The sequence below is a fragment of the Monodon monoceros genome, unplaced genomic scaffold (assembly GCF_005190385.1).
Source record: "Monodon monoceros isolate NGI ecotype Baffin Bay Population unplaced genomic scaffold, NGI_Narwhal_1 Super_Scaffold_12, whole genome shotgun sequence".
NCBI lineage: Eukaryota > Metazoa > Chordata > Mammalia > Artiodactyla > Monodontidae > Monodon > Monodon monoceros.
The window spans coordinates 119,569,447-119,588,974 of NW_021703768.1; the positions used below are offsets into that span (position 1 = coordinate 119,569,447).

Genomic DNA, 19,528 nt, shown 5'->3' on the forward strand with positions numbered 1-19,528 from the left:
CATTTACCTTGGTTCTAGGAATTACACACATAAGAGATTTATGTAATAGTGGTTTAAGGTATAACAAAGGAAAAGAAATTTGAAGCTTAGTGTTTTCTAGATGCCTAGAAAGGATAGTACATACAGATCTAGATGTACATACACCAGGCTAAGAGAAAGTTTTCTGAACCTGGGGTGATAGGATTAGAATCAAGTGTGTCAAATCTACTTTATTCAGCTCTCCACCACCCCCTCACACAATAAAAAAGGAGAACAAAACCACATGTGGAAAAGAATGTATATTTTGATATTTCTTCTCGAAATGAAAACAAATCCTGTTGACTTTCCTGGTTGCTAAGGCCAAGTAGCCCACCCTTCACAGCCTCTGAGTTTGTCTGAACTTCCTCTTTGTGGCTCTGGGTAGAAATTTCACACTGTGTGCCATGAAGCTGATGTGACATCTGCGAGGTTCCTGAGACCTTGGTCTGCTAGGCAGCTATTGTGGTCTCACTGTTTGCTTGTGAATACCTAGCAGGAAATGAACTGGAGACACGTTGGCATGTAGAGAGTAGCTCTACCCCAGCAGGGAGAGGAGGGCGTCTTTGCTCTCCAGTGTGGGCGGAACAGGAAGGAAAAAGGGGGGCGTCTGGGTGGGCAGAGGGGCCTCAGACCTAACTGTGCCTCAGGATCCCCTGGGGAGATGGTTAAAATCCAAGTTCGCAGGCCCAGCCCTGAAGTTCAGGTTCAGTGAGGTGGGGCTGGGCTGGGCACCTCTATGCTAAGGGCATATGCATGATTCTGAAGCCAGGGGTCCAGGCACAACAACACACAGAGGTCCAGGCCCAGGGACTAGAGTTCCACAGTGGACTGCAGCTTCGTAGACTTTTTATCTCAAAGCCGTTAAAGCTTTGTGTGTGGCCGGCTTTAAGGTGGAAAAGTAGAATCAGTCCTCCCAGCCCCCGGCCGTAGGGCTGTGGCTGCCAGCAGTCTGCAGATACCCAGCGGGTCAGGCACACTGGGTGTGCTGATAGTGGTGGGAAATGGGCCCTTGGGCCTGAGAATGAGAATTTCTGAGAAGAAGAGGGAGTGTCCTGGCCGGTTCAGGGAGTCACTGTGTCTTCTGAGTCACTGTGTCTGGGTGCCAGCATGCAGTGTGGCCTTCACGGGAGTGACTGCCCTCTCGGGAATCAGCGTCCATCCCATCACCTGCCTCTCATCCACTCTGTTACCCCCCTCCGCCCCACTGCTCCTCCCTCTCTGTCCCCCCCCCGCCCCCCACCTCGTTCACCACCTCACGCACTCACACCCACACCCCAGTGCCCCTCATCCCCGGCCCATCTCTACTTAACATGTTCACATCTTTGAAAACTTTTTTTCTTCAGGGATGTTGAGGGATGATGACTGAAAAGAAACAAATATGATATTTAAAATACATTAAACATAAGTATTAATAGATCTAGCCTATTCATTGGAACTATGGAAATAAGCCAGGAACAGTGACTATAGGTGGGTTGAATAAACAGGCTTTGGTGCTTGTGGGCCCAGGCTTGTGCTGTGCAGGGCATCGCGGAGCTCATTTCTGTGTGTGTGTGTTTGTGTGTGTGTGTGTGTGTGTGTACACTCTTCTGTGATCCTGAGCAGTGCTGCAGTCTTAATTCTTGCTCAGGGGACTTCGGCCTTCCTTTTAGGCTTTCTCAAACTTTAAAGATGAGGATTTGAGTCACTAATTCTTAACTTTTTGTGGGTTGCAGTTTGAATTGTTTGTCCAGAAAAATACATACACATTTGGTGGGGGAGGGTGGCTTATAGACCCTCTGGGACCCATCTGTGGACCCTAAGTCAAGAACTCCTGCATTAATGAGCATAGAGGGCTTGTAGCCCCTTCTCCCAAGTTCATGTTTGTGGCACACACCTCTTCTTGTGTGACGTGTAAGGGGTACGCAACAAACACCATTTGATATTGTGTGCATGCTTTCTGAAGGGTTTGTGCTCAATTTGAAAGAACAAGCAGATTTCAAGGAGAGAGTGAAAAGAGCTAATGCATGTAAAGACCTTAGCATCTGCCATGGTAAAGATTCACTTAAAAATGCTGTATACATTTAGTATAATCATAATTATAACACCCATTACCCCCATAAGACTTTTTCATGTCAAAAGCAGTTTAGAATCATTGGACTAGATATTAAACCAGGATCCCTCCAGCATGGATGTTCCCCCTCTTTTTATTGAGTCCAGTAATTCTCTTCACTTAAGAACGTGTTTATTGTACTCCTACTGGGAGTAAAGTACCCTAGTAAGCATTTTGGAGAAGAGGAATGAATATGATCTCAGACGCCGAAGGGAATCACTTGACTCCTCTGTGCCCCTTACCTGTATGTAGAGTCCTGTCTTCTGTGTTTCCTCCCACCTCCCTGAGGGAGGTGGGCTTATTGAGAGGGATTTGGGGGTGATAGCTTTGCTTTCTGAGGCTGGAAGGTGGCTCTGAAGAGCTGAGGGGTGCTCTCTCTCTCTGTGCCATCAACCCCAGCAGGCTCTCACTCGGTCACTTAGATGTCTCTTTAAGGCTCACCATCATCAGGATCTCTCTACCTGTGGCGCTGGGTTCACATCTGTGTCCGCATTTCTCCGCAGGCCCGGAGTTATCACCATGCAGGCATTGTCTGAAGAGGACCGGAGGCTCTGGATGGAAGCCATGGATGGAAGGGAACCTGTAAGTAACAATTCAGGGAAGTAGAGCAAGAATAAAAGGTCCCGAGTTGTTTGTTGTTTCCTTAGTGCAGTGATTTTTGCCGTTGCTCTAAATAAAGCCTTGGGCTCTTGAGACCAATGTACCAGAGGGACTTTTTTTTTTTTAATTCCCGGACTGATGTTTGTGGATATTGACACTGCTTCTGTGTAGATGCAACTCCTGAGCTTTGGCCTCTCAGTCTAAGGCATGGGTCCTGCACGACACCACACCAGAGACCCCCCACCCCACCCCGCCCTTCACCGAGGCAATTGTAGTACCCTGAGGACTCTTAGAGGAAGCACAGCCCAGTCTGGCTTACTGAATACCTATCGATGCCTCCACAAAGTGCAGCGCAAAGCGTTACCTCAGATCCATTTTAACAGGTTAGATGATGATAAAAGCATATACAGATGGTGCAGAACCTTTACTCATTGCCCTCTGGTTCAGCCTCCCATTGCCGTAGTTGGCTCACATCCCATTATAAGCAGTGGGATTACCCGGGCCCACGAAAGGAGTTAAGCCTAGTAATGTGATCCAGGCTCCCATTTCAGAGATGCTAGTCTTTGCTGGGTGATGTAATCTTGTGGTTTTTGTGCATCTTGTGACATGAGAAACCCACGGAAAAACCTTGGGGGAAGTCCCTAGAGTCACAGTAGTCATCTTAACTTGCGGCTAAGGATCTCAACCCCAGTATTCAGCAAATCTCAAGGTTACAGAAGTTGTAAGAGTACGGTCTAACCATGTCCTACCAGTAAAAGATAAAAAGAATCCACATTGTCAGAGGGCCAGTAATTGGACCAATAATGATCACTTACGAAGGCACTGTCAAAAGGGGGAAGTATGTGCAAGGGACATGAGGCATGCATAGCCTCTATTGACTGTAGAACTCTGTGCGTCAAGTGGGGTGTCCAGTATAGATGATTCCAGTTCATTTGTGTGTCTCTTTCTTAGCCTACCCTGGTTAGGTGGTCTGTATCGATTCATGTCATTTTCTACTCAGGTATTTTGTATCCAAACATGGAACTCAATACAGGCAACTAAGCATAAGCAAATAACTAGTGTTTGTATAACATTTAATAATACAGAGCAAGATTTAAAGAACTATTTAAAGATTTAGGTGCAGTTTGCTAAACTCTAGTTAATTAAACATTATTTAATCTTAATTCTTCTGCTGGGCTAAAATACAGGATACCCCTGATTTTCCCCGAATACTTTGTTACTGGTAACTTTTGATAGCTCCCTCAAAAGCAGATACGCATTTCTCCCTTTGGGGCTTTGTGGGCACGATAGCTGCTTGATGTCATAGGCCTTTGGAAGCAGTTTCCTAAGTGGTCCTTCATGTCTTTGCTGTTGTCACCTGCCGTTAGTTGTGTGTAAGGCGCAGATTTGGCACATGACTTCTCTTAACCCATTTACTCCTCTTAGTGCCTTACAAAGTAAGTGTTATGATTCCATTTCACGGATGAGGAAACCGAAACTTAGAAGAGGTTAAATAACTTGCCCCAAGTTACACAGATTGTAAGTGGCTATATTACTAGGGTACAGGCTATGTCGCTGTAACAGAGGGACTTGAAAGTGCAGTGGCTTAAATAAGATAGAGGTTTATTTCTGTCTCAGAGTTCAGAAGTGAGCAGTCTGTGCCTAACAGGGTCATTGTGCTGAGACAGGCTGGGGACCTGGGGCCCTTTGCTGCAGTGCTTGCACCTGGACACACCTCTCCTCGAGCAACAAAATACAAAGAAACTAGAAGGGACTGAAAATAACTGGGTGCATGCGCAGTTGGGGCAAATTCTGGACAAAAGATAAAAAGAGGCCAAAAACCTCACAGCCACTTTTGAAGAACCCAGAGCAAAAGCAGGGGGTCGGGAGCAAAAGCCCGGTACTGCGCATGCCCCCTGCACACAGCACCACCTAAGGGGTGGGCAAACCACCTAAGCTACCCCTCCAGCCTGACCCCTGGACACACCCCTACCCTCACCCCATATAAGGAGCAATCTCGACACCCCTCAGGGACCTGTTACTTGTTCTCACTCCCCCTCACCTGCTGCAGCAGTGGACCCAATAAAGCCTTGCCTGAATTTCTTGTCTGGCCTCTAGTCAATTTCTATTGATTGGGGAAGGCCAAGAACCCTGGTTGGTATCAGTGCCATCCTCGACCCATGGCTTTCCATGTTCCATTCATTTCCATTTTCCAGGCAGATAATGGAGATGAGAGCATCTGGGAGCCGGAAGATGCACACCTCACTTCTGTGGGCCCCCCAATAATTACATGGCCACATATATCTACCAAGGAGGATGGGAAAAGTAGGCTGAACATAGGCAGCCATGGGCCCAGCCGGTGCCCAGGGGATCTTATCACTTCAAGGAGGAAGAACAGAAACTGTGGGGTGGCTCACAGTTTCCACCACAGTGGCAAAGCTAGAATTAGAACCCATATCTAGCCCTAAATGTCTTTGGTTTTCATCTTTAATAGAGGTAAAATGTCAAATTGCCTTCTAAGAGTCCTCGCTCAGTACATTTTTACAGTACTTTCCCTGACTCTCTTGAATGTTTCTTCAACTCATAGGGGAGGAAATACCCAGGAAGAAAAATCCTGTCAGGGCATACTATTCTTCGTATGAGTGAAAAACCCACTTTTGTGTGTGTGTGTGTGTGTGTGTGTGTGTGTGTGTTCCCTCCGATAAGCTGGAGTTCTAAAACTGCTCCACTCACTGCGTTTTAAGCCTCCCCACCTCCCTCTCCCACCACTTGATATTTGCTTTCTGTCTGCGTATGCTTGGTTTTCTTACTAACCACCTTAGTTTTCCCGTAGATTAACATCTGGCCTCTGCAGATGGAAAGTGTGCTGTTGAGAGAGACATCTCCTTGCTCCATAATGTGCACATTAAAACAAGTTTAAGCACAAATAATTGTTTTCTAAACATAATATAAATTTATTTCCTCTCAGCAACATAGAGTTTGCATTGAAAACCACACCTCCGTGTGCTTTTAAGTTTCCTAAAGACAGAGAAATACAGAAATGTGATGACAGTATTATTGGCAGGAATATTAGGCCTGATTTTGTCTCCCATTGCTGAGAGCCTCTAGGGAGCATTACCGGAGATATATACCCAGTAGACAATTAGCAGCTCCGGCTTTAACCACCATCTCCCTAATTAGTTAAAGCTGTCCCCTTGGGAGTTTTGGCTTTGGTAAGGGAGCAGAAACCTCTTTCTCTAGCTGATCTTAGAGTATTTCCCTTACTTCAGGGAGATGTTAATGGCAGCACCTATCTTTTGTTTTTATACTTACAGCTCGGTTGTTCTGTGATTGTTTATTAAGTGTTGGGTCTTTTATTTCCTTTTTTTTTTTTTTGGAACCGTTGGTAATCTTGGTTTCCACCCTTTTTGTTCTTGCATTGTTCAATAACACCTCAGGATGGTTGGTTGGGGAAAAAAAACCCGTAAATGAACCCCAAATCAGTTGATTTTACAATGTTTTAGTTAATTGTTAAATAAATTACAGTTTTTAGCACCCAGTGACATTCTAGTCTAAAGAAAAGTCAAATGTCTTTATATTATTGATGGATATGTAATGGAGGAAGAAATTAGAGTTGTGTTTCTATAATGAGCATTATGGTTTTGATCCATGTGATGAATTCGAATTCAAATGAAGGAAACCCAATTCAAATTTGTCTGAGAAAAAGCTGGAGTCATTGGCTTACATAACTGAAAAATATTGGGGTATAGTAGTTCTGGCCCATCTGAATCCAGGGGCCTCCATAATATTTGGAGTTGGTTTCCAAAAGGTTCTTTCTATGTAGTGGTGATATGCTTCCTAACTGTTCCAGGCTTACATCTTATTATCAAGAAGAGGAGCCAGGAAACTTTTTCTGTAATGGGCCAGATAGTAAGTAGTTTAAGCTTTGGGGGCTGCATAGACACTATGGCAGCTATTCAGCTTTGCTCTTGTAGCTCAAAAGCAACCATAGACTATATGTAAATGAATGAGTGTGGCTGCATTTCAATAAAACTTTATTTATAAAAACCGGTAGAAGGCCAAATTTCAGTCATGGCCTGATATCCCTGGTCTCTAAGTATAGTAGAAAGAGAGCTTTGCCTAATAATTACAAAGAAGTCCCATATTTGAATTTTAGTGGACTAAATACTTGGACTAGAGGATGGGATAGGTGAATTGACCAGATGTGACTCATCCGCCCACTGCACTAGAACTGTATAAACGGTGGAGGGAAGGTTGGCTTCCCCTGAGGAGAAATCAAAGTATTGTTATGTGAGGAAGGGCAGTAGACATGAGGTAGACAAAAATGACACAGTTTCTCCCAACTCTGATATCTATACTCCATTAAATTTTCAGTTCAGAGAGCTTGTTCTTTGATACTTGGCCAGGAGTGAAAACCACAAGTTTACCCTGAACATCATACTTCATGGTGAAAGACTAGATGCTTTCTCCCTAAGAATGGGAACCAGGCAAAGATGTCCACTCTTACCACTCTTATTCAGCATGGTACTTGAAGTCCTAGCTAGTGCAGTAGGGTAAGAAAAGAAAAAAGGCCTACAGATGTTGAAATGATTCTGCTGGATTTTCTTCACTTTCTACTAAATCTGGGTTGACAAGCTATAGAGTCACCATTCCAGCCACATAAGCTTTCATTTTAATATTCTGTGGCCACTGTCTCAGGCTTGAGAATAGACTTTCCATATTAAATGGGACACAGAACCTTAGTTCAAGCTGCATAAATACTGCAACCAGGAGAAATTTTAGAGACAGCAAATTTCCTTTCTCTTGGCTCCTTATAACTGAAGTTCTCTCCTTTTCTCTTTGTATATTGCTCATAGCATGTTCACTAAATTAAACAAGCAGATTAGAATCAGTACCAGTCTACCATCATTACCAACATGTATACACCCAACCTGATGTATTTATTATTCTCTCTCCCCCATATGGAAAGATGACTCAGCATGTCATTGGGACTAATAGGGTAACCTGGAGTCTCAGAACCTGGACCACTCTAATCTTTAAACTGTGTTCCCACGTATTCCTGTAGCTGTGATTAGTGGCGTGTGTCTGGAAGTGCTTCTCTTACCTCCTTATTTTAGAGGTATTAGTCTTCCTTCACACCCAAAGATTCTTTAGTAAAATTAAATATTTCTCCACTTTGAGCCAGTACTTGAATCTCTTTTGACATCCAGAAAGTTAGAAAGTTGGCAGATGCCAGAATTATGTGGAATTAAATTAAGAGGGAAGAAACTAGCATCAAAGATTGTGTGTAAATACATATATTCATTTGAAGCTATGAAGTTGCCACTTCTGTAAGTCAAAAATGGCCAGATATTGGCGAATTCATACGGCTCAACCTCCTAACTGTGCAGCAGAATGAAGCCCACAGCCAGGCCAGTATCACGCCCTTATTTATATAAGCGGGAACACTACCTAAAAAGGCCAGTCAGTGGTTGATCTTGGGTCAGTTATCCAGGTCTCCTAGCTTCCAGCTCTGTGCTCTTTTTACTACCACCTATGCACTGCTGAATTATTAGGAAGTCATAGTTGAATGGCATCTACCCATCCTTTTTAAGTGGAACTCCTCTGTTGTGGCTTCTGCTATGGAAGAAGGGAAAAACGGGGAGACTAAGGAAAAACCACTACTCTAGCAAGTGGACAAGACAGCATGGCTTCCTACTGCTCACCTCCATTTTAAAGAAATCTTCCATTTTAGTCCTTGTGGACTTTGAGACTGAACAAAGTGTGCCCTTCTCTCAACCTTTCTCTGCTAAGCCCAAGTTCCAGTCCGTGAGTTCTTAAAGAACTCATAGAATAAATGGGCAGTTGCATTGCATCTTACAGTCTGCACCTGATATCCAAAAGAGTGAGCTGTTTTTTAAAGGAAAAAGTAAGATTGATGACTGTTCAGATGAGATCCCGTGGTCAGAGGCAGAATGTCATGGTGGTTAAGAATGTGGGCTCAGGCAGCCTGGCTTTAAATTCCTATTCACCACTAATAGCTCTCTAACACTGGAAAATGACCTGGTCCCTCTGAGCATGTTTCTTTGCCTACAAAATGGTGATGATAATAGTATCTTTCTATAAGATTGTATTGTAAGGACCAACCTATAGGTAAAGTGCTTAGCACAAGGCCTCTACATGGTGAAGTGCTCTTTAAGAGTTAGTTCTTACTATTATCTTTTTGGAGAGCAGGGGCAGGGATACCTGGATTCTCTTTCTAGCTTCATTTCTAAATTACTTGGCTCATTTAAGCACAGAGTTTACTTACCCACCTTACCGGGGCTCGCCAGAGTGCAGGGCAGGAACTGCTTTCACTAGCATGGAAAATGTCATTTCATTTAGCAGTTCGTCTGAACTTTCAGGCTATGAGTTGGACAAGCATGAAGTAATCTTTAGCCTCGTTTGCTATGATGCGGCCCAGGCCTGGTAATTTGTAATCCCAGTTGTATGCCAGGCTCAGCTCATCACCCTACTGCTGATGCTTACATTTTCCTTTCTTAGTAAAATAAGCAATCAAAGGAGTATGGATGGTTAGGAAGGTGTGGGTGGAATTGCTAAGCTCCTGTGTGGCGATGCAGGTCTCACTTCTTTCTGAGCAGAAGGGTGGTTTGGAAGGATACTTCCGCCCGTTTTGTGAAAGCTCTCTTTGTAATGTCACATGGAGTGAACTGACGAAGCGTGTGAAAGCAAGGTTCCTAATTTACTTTCCATTTCCCCACCTCCCACCCCCACTCAGCCCCAAGCTGCTGGGAAATTGGATTATACCTCCATGTTACTTGTTGGTGTTTCTTTTTCTCTTACTGAGTTAAGAAGCTGGTTGCAAGCTTCATCTTTGAATCATGCGAGTGTTTTTATATAGGTAGAATTCATAACAGTACATATACTATCACACCAGTGTGCTCAAGTCCTAAAAGAAATTTAGTAATATTCACATCTTTCCTTGTTCCCTTTGGTTAGATGTCCTTTAGAAGAACAGTTTCTCATGAAAATCAGAGAATAGTTAATTGAGGAGCCTGAGCTACAAGTTAGGAGAAAAGAGGAGGAGGTTAGGTGAAATTGTTTTGTGATGGAGAGTTGATGAAACTCTTCTAAGAAATGGAAATGTTGATGGCCAGAAGATTTTGGCTTGAACCTTACACTTTAATAATACAGTGGTGGTGCTTACTCAGGTCCTAAGCATTCTTCTTTTAGCATTTAGCAAACATTTATAGATTGTCCATCAATTACCTTGATGAACAATGAGGATACCAAGATGAGGAAGGGCCACATTAATAGAAATTTCATTTGTTTGCTGCAGTTTCCCCATTGCCGAGCACAGCAGCTGGCCCAGCGTAAGCACTCAGCAAATACTTGTTGAAAAACTAGAGTCAAAACTAAGGGAAGGGGTTGAGGATGACTGAGGTTATTTTCCTTCGCGAACCATGTTGCTTCCGTTACTTGAGACTGTGTGGGTAGATTTGAAGTTATTTGAATTCCTTGATTGTATAGTTCATTTAGATACATATCCACTTACTTGTACCAGGATTTAGCTGAGTGACCATTAATCTCTTTTTGTGCCATGGATGCATCTGGCAATCAGGTAAAGCCTCTAGATCCTTTCTCAGAGTAATTTTTTTTTTTTTTTTTTTTTTGTGGTACACGGGCCTCTTACTGTCGTGGCCTCTCCCGTTGAGGAGCACAGGCTCTGGACGCGCAGGCTCAGCGGCCACGGCTCGCGGGCGTAGCCGCTCTGCGGCATGTGGGATCTTCCTGGACCGGGGCACGAACCCCTGTCCCCTGCATCGGCAGGCGGACTCTCAACCACTGCGCCACCAGGGAAGCCCTCTCAGAGTAATTTTTTAAATGTATAAAACATATGGCTTACAAAGGAAAAAAAATATAGAAATATAATTATCAAAATATTAAAACCATTTGTGATATAATAAATATATACTTCTTTATTACCACAGTAAATAATAAGATATGAGGGCAGTCTGACAACTTCTATAAATAATATTTCAAGTTACCTGCAGCAACAGTAACATATGAAATATCTGTGATTTCTACTGGTGACAAAGTTGCAGATACTGCTAACACTAATGTGGTTGTTTCCCACGTTCGCATTTGAAGGAAATGCTAAATTTCAGTTAGAGGCTAATGTAAATAAAGGTTTATTTTCTTCCCCCTGCCACTGAAGTTCATGGACCCTTGTATGCTGTCTATGGACCCCATTTCTCCATTTCTTTGCAAAGATGTTTTGAGAGACTTTCTTCCTGACTTCCAAGCCTTTGTCCCAGCTTATACTTGTACATCAGTTAGTGCGATTATTTGATTAATATCGGTCCTCTTGCTTGGATAGCCGTCTTCCAGAGGACAAGACCATTGTCACTTTTTTTTTTTTTAAAGGTTTTTGTATCTTTTATACATAGTGTCTGGCACAGAGTAAGTGTTTAGTATCCACTTGTCAGATAATCAGATGAATCAACCTAAGGAAAATGAAAGTATTGGCTTGGTGTGATGTGTTCTAAACTGAAGCTGTTTCTTGGTGATTCCCCACCTACCTTTATAGACCTGCACAGATCCACTGTTTAATATTCTCACTTCTTTGTTCACTTTTTGGGTCCACATAGAACATAAAGGCCCTTTTGCTTGTCTTTAGCATTTTCTGCAAGCCTCAGATCACTGTCAGCTTCATCTCCACACTGCTGCCTTTCTAGGCTTGAGCCCCTGTTATAACATGTCCTCCTTTACTCTCCTGTCATTATTTTTGTCTTTGTTATTTTAGTTTAATCTTAGAGGGTGTAGGATTCATTGTGAGAAGGACTTCTGAATTGTTTGAATTTTTCACAGTCAGCATGTGCTAATTTTGTTAGTAAATAAAAGTAATAATGGACAGGGTCCCTGTGAGTCACGTTTATTCTTTCAGTCATCTCTCATTCTTCCTTTGTCACTGGCATTAGTTACTTGGGTTGTGGAACCTTTCATTCCTAGCCACATTTAACTCTAGAGAAGTCCCTCTCTAGAGTTAAACGTGTAGTGTGTGTCCCTCTAGAATTTTCTCTGAGTATTTATTCCTGTACTTGTACATCTAGAAATAAATTCTTCTATTTTGTAAAATTTTTGAGTTAGTATAGATTTAACATGGATTAGTAGACAGTCTTTGACATCTAGGTTGTTTTCAGGTTTTCATTACAAACAATGGTGTAATGAAATCCTCGTTATGTACTTTACCACCTACCTATTTTTTTTATTCTTTTTTTTTTTTTTTTTGTGGTACGCGGGCCTCTCACTGTTGTGGCCTCTCCCGTTGCGGAGCCCAGGCTCTGGACGCACAGGCTCAGCAGCCATGGCTCACGGGCCCAGCCGCTCCGCATCACGTGGGATCTTCCCAAACCAGGGCATGAACCCATGTCCCCTGCATCGGCAGGTGGACTCTCAACCACTGCGCCACCAGGGAAGCCCCTTTCCTCCATTTTTGTGGCCTAGGTTAACTACTGCTTGACCTTCTCTGAAGAGGTTGGCATAGGCGAGGCTCTAACTCTGAAGGTTTCTGTCACCAGTTAGTTTTTCATTTGTGTCAGAATCAAGGCCAAATTAAAAGTTCCCTATTTTGTTTCCTCTATCTGCAGGATGATGTTTTTGCAAGTCAAGAATTTATCAGAGGCTGTACGTGTGTGTTTGTGTGTTAGCTTGTTTTTTTTAACTTTTCATTTTAACATTGTTTCAGACTTATAAAAATGTCACAGAAATAGTACAAAGAATTCCAGAGTACCCTTTACACAGGTATCCCAAATGTTACATCTTTCATAACCACAGTATAATTATCAAACCAGGAAATTAACATTGATGCAATATTATTATCTGTTTCACAGATCTCAAATTTTGCCAGTTGGCCCACTAAAATATTTTTTTCTAATCCAGGTTTCCACCATGCCACATCTCCTTAGTTTCGTTTAACCTGGAACAGTTTAGAGGTTTGGCTTTTTAAAGGAACATTACCATCAGCAGGCGTCCAGAGGTATGGTCTTAATAGACATTCCGTAGCGGGACCCCCTGCATCTCACAGCAGCACCAATTACTCTTGGCCTTCTTTCAGATATCATGGCAGGGATTCATGGGAGTGGACATTATGGTTGGAGTAGTTTCAATTTTTTTTTCTTCTGCAGGAAAGGCAGTCAATAAAAGAGAGGTTTCTTTTTGAATGACTTTGTTCATTTGAAGAATGATTGAAGTGTTCTTAGGTCTATTTCTGCAGCCTTCTCTTATACCCTAAAAGCCATAAAGTGGTCATATTTCCTAGTGATTTAAGTCAAGGGTGGTATTTTTTAGAAATATATGGACGGAAGAAGGATTTGGAGGCATTTTGAATATTAGGAGGTCTGCGAGTTAGGTTGTGGTGAGGTGTGGAACAAGATAAGCATTTTTTGTGAGATTATCTTTGGGTTTGCTGAATCGGGCTCCAGTGTGGTCAAGTTAGGAAGGCTCATGATACCATTGTGACTGCATTCTTTTTAGGTGTGTTCCCCAAAATCCTGGCCCACCATCCTGGAAGAAAACACCAGAACAAGTAAACAAATCCGAAAAGTAAAGCCATTTTTCTAATATGGTTTTAAACATCTTTCCTTTTGGTCATTGGGAAAATAGCACAGACGTGTGGTCTAATGGTTACAGCCAAAGGCCGAGCAGAAGGAGAGTGGCCCCGGCCAGGCCCCGGCCAGCTGCCATGGCTCCCGCGTGCTGTGTGGTCTTGACCAAATGCCCAGAAAAGCAAGCTTCCCCCCATCTTCACCTCTATTTTTAAAGGCAAAAAGAGAAGGGGGTGAGGGGAGCCAGAAGCTGAGCTAAGATTCCTCAGATTAGAAACATGCCCTCTTATAATTAATCATTGCTAATTAGTTTTGCTTTTACCATAAATCTTAAGAGAGCTTTACTTCCGCCAGACTAAGGAAATCATCAACATTCTTGGCCTAAACGGACGTGGATTTTTTGGTTTTGTCTTTTTATTTGTGGGGAGGGGATGCTTAGTGTTGAAATATGTTGGAGTACTTTTTAACTTTCCCTCTTGGAACTACTTTGCAGAAATGAATACCATATTTCTCCTAGTGGTTGTTGGCTCTGCCAGACATCTGGATGGATTATGATACCTGGCTTTGGCACTTTCTCCACCTAGTTCATACCTCTGTGTGTTGTCATCTCAGGAGGATGTTGACTTACTTGTGGCAGAGAGCGATTATAGTCTTTCTGTCTTTAATATTATTTACCTATAGTGCTTAGTGGTTGGAGTGCATAATAAACACTCACAACTCATTGAATTAACTGGGGGGCAGTGAGTTGAGCTGGGTTCTGTTATGTACTCTACAGTTGAATTCATTTGTTGAATGTCTTGGGTTCTGGTCACTCTTGGGCCCCTCTAAATAGAAATCCTCGAAGGCAAGGATCTTGGTGTTCTTGTTCTTCCCTATATCTCTAGTACTAGAATAGCCCCAGGCCAAATATCACTGAGCATGTTGATTGAGAATCCATGTCAAATAAATATTTTTTGAATGAATGAATGAATGAATGAAGAAAAGAATACCCAGGAGTGTGTTCCTCTTTTTAGCCACAGGCTTTGAATTTAACTACATTTACTTCCACGCTGCTCAGGAGTTCTTCTCCATTTCTTAGTGATTGTTGGTATGTGGCAGAAGTCAGTGTCCTGAATCAGAGAAAGTCTCAGGTTAGAAGGCTTATTAGAGACCAAAGATCTGGAATTGGTTGAGAAGTTTGTAATATTCTAACTGTTGTATACTGTCTGTAGCACTAACAATAAAGTTAGGATTCATATGTGTATCTATCTATCTATATACAGATAGATAGATAACACACACATATGTATATATAATATTAGTATATCCATGTACTTGTGTATGTATTGTGTGTGTGTGTGTGTGTGTGTGTGTGTGTGTGTGTATCCTTGCTGCTGGCATTCCTTTAATTTATGCAAAATGCATAATTATGCTCAGAGCTATGTTTTTTAGTGGTCAGGTTGCCATGCTGAAGGAGAACCTGTGACCACTAGCATCCTTGTGGCCATGCTGAAGAAGCTAAGAGTGATAGGTTAGGGCTGACCTTAGCCTTCCATTTCCTGAGATGATTACTTTGGCCCTTTATTTATAACATAAAAAATATATACCCTAAGCAAAAGTGTGTGCGTGTGTGTGTATATACACATGCACATGCGTGCATGTACACACATACCTGCAATGATAAGGTACAATAGAGAAGTTGGCAATAGTCATTTATTGTAATTCCACAAATGGGTTTCACTGTGTATGCAAGTGGATTCCTATTGTCCTAGTTCACTTTACTGGTAGGAGGAAAAGTGTTAAATGCATGGGTTTTGGAGTCAGCCAATCTGAATTTGAATCCTGATTCTCCTATGGACCCTTGAATAACTTACCTAACATCTCTGAACCTCAGTTTACCCAGCTGTAAACTGGGGAGAGTAATAGTACTTATGAGACTCGAGGAGATAACATACTGTTTCACATCAATTCTATAAAAATTAGCTGTCCACTTAAAAGTGAATTCTAGAGACTTTTAGATTTTATATATGCCTGCACATAGATTACGTCATTGTCTAGAGACTTGCAAGATCTGTCCTGACTGTAGACTGACTGCCTTTTGGGTTAGTTATAGTCAGTGGAACTATAATGATTTATAGAAACCTAAGTATGATGTGCTTATATTTATTTATTTTTTGGAGCAGAGTTTGGAATAGGATATAAAGCAAGAAAGTAAAAATAGTAATACTAAAAAGCAAACAAACAAAAAACCTTGGGGCTAAAAATGTGATTCTCAAATTGTCAGGCCAGTTTTGTTCATTTATGTCAACATGGCAACAGTACATTAAGCAAGCACGGAAATGTCCTGAGGCTTAATTTCCAGATACCATTGAAGTATCTTGGCAGACAGAATGATGGGGCTACTTAGGGTGTACTACTGTCCAGTCTTTTTGGCAAAGGGCTCGGAGGCCTAGTGATTAATACTTTCCTCCGTGTGAGCGGGCCCAGGACCAGAGCCGTTATCACTCTCACCATAAACGGAATGTGTGCTGTTTCTTTGGGCAGGTGTGTTAGTCAGTATTCTTACTGGGTTGCAGACTGTTGAGTAGATTGTTCTAAACTCCATCCACCGTGCAGTTGACTTGGTCTGTGTACTCATCCCAGTCCACAGAGGACTGGCACAAGCAGAGGAATTAGACACAGAAGACAAGTTTGAAGTGTGAGGAGGCAGCTGGAACTTGAGTCACTTCCACTGATGCGGTGAACAGGGATGCTAACTCTGGGATCTGAGGATGGACTGGAGGAGGGGTGTGACAGTAATGTCTGTGAATCCTCTGAAGTGGCATGCAAGATGTCTGTATGTGAGGTGCTAAGGAAAAACGCTCATAGCGTTTCTTAGTTTGTCAGGGGGCACTGTGGTCCACTGCCACCTGGTCATTTCACGTGGACCTGGTTGTTTCATGAGGATAAATATTTGGGGGAGGAGTTCCTTGACCAGGGATTGAACCTGGGCCCATGGCAGTGGAAGTGCTGAGTGTTAACTACTGGACCGCCAGGGAAGTCCCAGCTCTCTCTTCTTAATACCCAGTGAAGGAATGGCATATTGTTTGGTCTAGGTCCATGAAGGAGACTTTGGAAGGCTTTACTGCTAAGTGCATTTGTCTACTGTCTGCTTGCATTTTGAGCTTGCCCAGAGATAAAATATAACCACATTTCTATTATAGATGAGTTATACAAAGGGCGAACTTTGAAGAGTGAGTGAGTGTGTGTTTGTGTGCGAGAGAAACAAAGAGGGAGGGAGGGTGACAGGCAGAGAACCGGAGGCAGAGGGAGAGAGGGTACACACATGCACTGGGGGGTAGTTTTCAGTCACACCATTGGGCTTCTGTGTTAGGTTGATACTGATATTTACCTCATTTTGGTTAGTGCTTGCATTTTCCTTTTTGTGGCTGCCACAATTAACAATTATACTCAGGCTAGTGGTGTGATTTTTTTTTTTTTTAATTTTTGAATAGCTTGAAAAAGTTTTGCTTGCAAGAAAAGTAGAATCACCATTGCATTTTCTTTTTCCTGAACAACTCTATTCCTTTCAGTTTCTATTCCCAGTTCAAACAAGAAATCCTTAAGGTGATTCTTTCTTTTCTGCATGTTATTTCTTATTTGGTTGCATTGTTCTTTTCAAAGTGTTGTGTTTCCGGCATTGACACCCAGTCTGAGTTATTGACCAAGGAAGTCAACTTCATGATTGTAAGGTCTGCGAATCTGCCCTTGTTTTAGTTCAACTTATCCTAGGCCTTTTATGATAGAGATCCCATTGGCACTTGGCAGTTACTGTACTTGCTTGTGTGTTTTTATTAAGATGGTAGCAGCCAGATGGCATGGAGAGGAGGATGTAGCTTTTAACACCTTGCCCCAGCCAGTGCACTGAAGTTGTGCTGTGGTGTAACTTGATAAACTGAGCACCCCGTACCACCCAGGATGTCCCTCCCCACTGTCACTCTCCTTCATTGACACATGAGAGGACGTAAGCTGCTCTTCAACATTTTGAGCTTCTGGAGTTCACGTCAGTGAACATGTATTGGGTATAAAGTATGTACAGCCACTATGTAGGCATTGAGAGAATTAATTAACAAGCCAACAGATTAGACACCTGCCCTTGTAGACACCTGCCATAAATAGTTCCCTTTTCCCATCTCTTGTCATACCTTTTTCCAGTCCTGTGCACTACAGTGGCTAGTTGTTTTAAACTTAACAACTTTTTTGGTTTTTAAAACCTCCACGCGAGAGAGTCTCTGTGCACCAAATGTTTATGGATGTGGTGTTTCATAGCTTCAGAGCCTCATTTCCCATAAGTTGGGAGCTTTTGCCAGCCTATTTCAAGCACCTGCTGGTTTCACCACCTCCATCCTCTCTAACTGGCTGGCCCTTCAAGTCCTGACCCTGGGGGACACTGTCTGTGTCCTGCTGGTTCAGTATTTCAGGACTTGCCAAAATTGAGGCAGCCTGTCTTATATGGACAGGCCTGTCCTTTAATTCTCTTTTTATTTTTTGTGAGGTGGGACTTATGATGGAGTACCAGTTGACAAGAGACCAGCCAAAAGAGTTTTGCTGTAAGGTGCTGTGACTAGGTATTCCCTCTGCCTGAAGGTGAGCTTCAACTGTCCACCTGGGATGGGGCTACAGAGCTGTCTCAGTTTGGTATAAGAGATTCCTGCAGAACCTTCGGACCACTGAGGGGCATGTTTCCACCTATCCTTTTACACATGGTACAAGGCCAGCAAGTGTTTTTTAAACAAAGGGGCTTTTACAAGGGATTTGCGAACACTACATGTTCTAGTTCTGCAGCCCATCTCTGGGAAAGGCCATCTAGACTTTGGGGTGGTTATTACAGACTACCAGACAGTAGTCAAGATCTGTTAATTGCACTCTTCCTGGGAAGTAGAAGAATGTTAAGCCCCATAAATGGGATTTTTTTCTGAGGACTTATTATAATGTTCACCAATTTAGAGCTCAGATCAGGCTGTGCGTTTTTTCCTCTGCTCCTGATGTCAGAGTCCCTACATCCACCTTCTTGGCTTCTGGTAGAGTCCCTTTGTTCTTATAATTGAAAATTCACAAGGATACCTCTCCTCTGTGTTATAATGTGTTTTCTAACAAGTTGATGAATTACCCTCTATGCAACCTCAGCCCTTCTGGAGTCATTCATTTGGGCCTGTTTTCTCCCCAGGTCTCTTTTCTTTCTGTCCTAAACACACTCAGCTTCCTTATTAGTTCAGCCTACCAGCTTCCCTTTGGGATCTCTGTATCCTCCCTCTTAGGAACTTGTCAGGTCTTCCTGCCTAGATCAGTAACTTTTTCCAATAGCACAGTATCTGGGACATAGTCCACTCAGGATAGATTGAGAAAGTGCTTGAAACTTGACTAGTATCCAGTGGTGATAGGACATCAGCTCAGTTGTGTTTCAGGTGTTTTGATGCCCACCCTGTGTGCTCATGGGGACACTGAAGTATCCGTCTTAGGCTTTTTGGTTTTTTATTCTTTGTTTAGGAACATGCAATTTACCAGTTTACTGATATATTTGATACAGGGCTAATTCCTATATAGCTGAAATGACATCAATTCAGAGGCACACTGTCAGTTTAATAATCACTTTCGGTGAGCAAGAAGGAAACATTTTATTAAATATAAACAAGGATTATGAGATGCATTCCAATTTCAGGAAAAAAATTGTCTGGAATTGAGGAAATACGGTCTATATATAAACTCCTAGTGACGTACTGGGATCGGCCTGGAGGAAAATTAGGTAGATAGGAGGTATTGGAACAGGGGAGGGAGATGAGAGACTGTTTTAAAAATCCAATGGATACTGTGGACTATGTGAAAAATGAATATATCCAAATAAGAAGTTTTGGCATAATATTAACGGGCGTTTATGGATCCTCTGCAAACGCCCAGGTTCAAATCTCCAGCATCACACGTTGTAGAATAGCATGTCCTCGTTTGACCCTGTGGGGGAAGCTGTCCAAGGAATGACTGAAGAAGACATCTTGCAGTGTTTTGTGTCAGGAACCTTGATTAGGTTAGTAACGCTAAACACTCTGTAGGCCTCTAAAAGGGAGAGTGGAAGTAGACGATGACCGGTTCCAGATGTTAGTGTCCTCGAAGCCTGTCTCTCTGGCCAGGACATGTCTCAGGCTGTCCCCGTGCACCATGCAGCATACTCAGAGTGAATCCTTGTAAAGCTTGCTGCTTCCTTGGCTTGGCTCACTCGGAATGCCAGAATCCTGGCTTTGGCAAG

General features: G+C 42.7%; 1 protein-coding gene across 5 annotated transcripts in view; it reads left to right on the forward strand.

Annotated features, from left to right (window-relative positions):
- The window catches only part of ARHGAP26 (Rho GTPase activating protein 26), a 485,730-nt gene that overhangs the window by 169,079 nt on the left and 297,123 nt on the right, over positions 1 to 19,528 (forward strand). For all 5 annotated transcript variants that reach the window (XM_029215618.1, XM_029215622.1, XM_029215620.1 and 2 more), the window contains exon 11: positions 2,611 to 2,689. In XM_029215618.1, the coding sequence (XP_029071451.1) occupies positions 2,611 to 2,689 (79 nt within the window). The remainder of the gene's footprint in view (positions 1 to 2,610; positions 2,690 to 19,528) is intronic.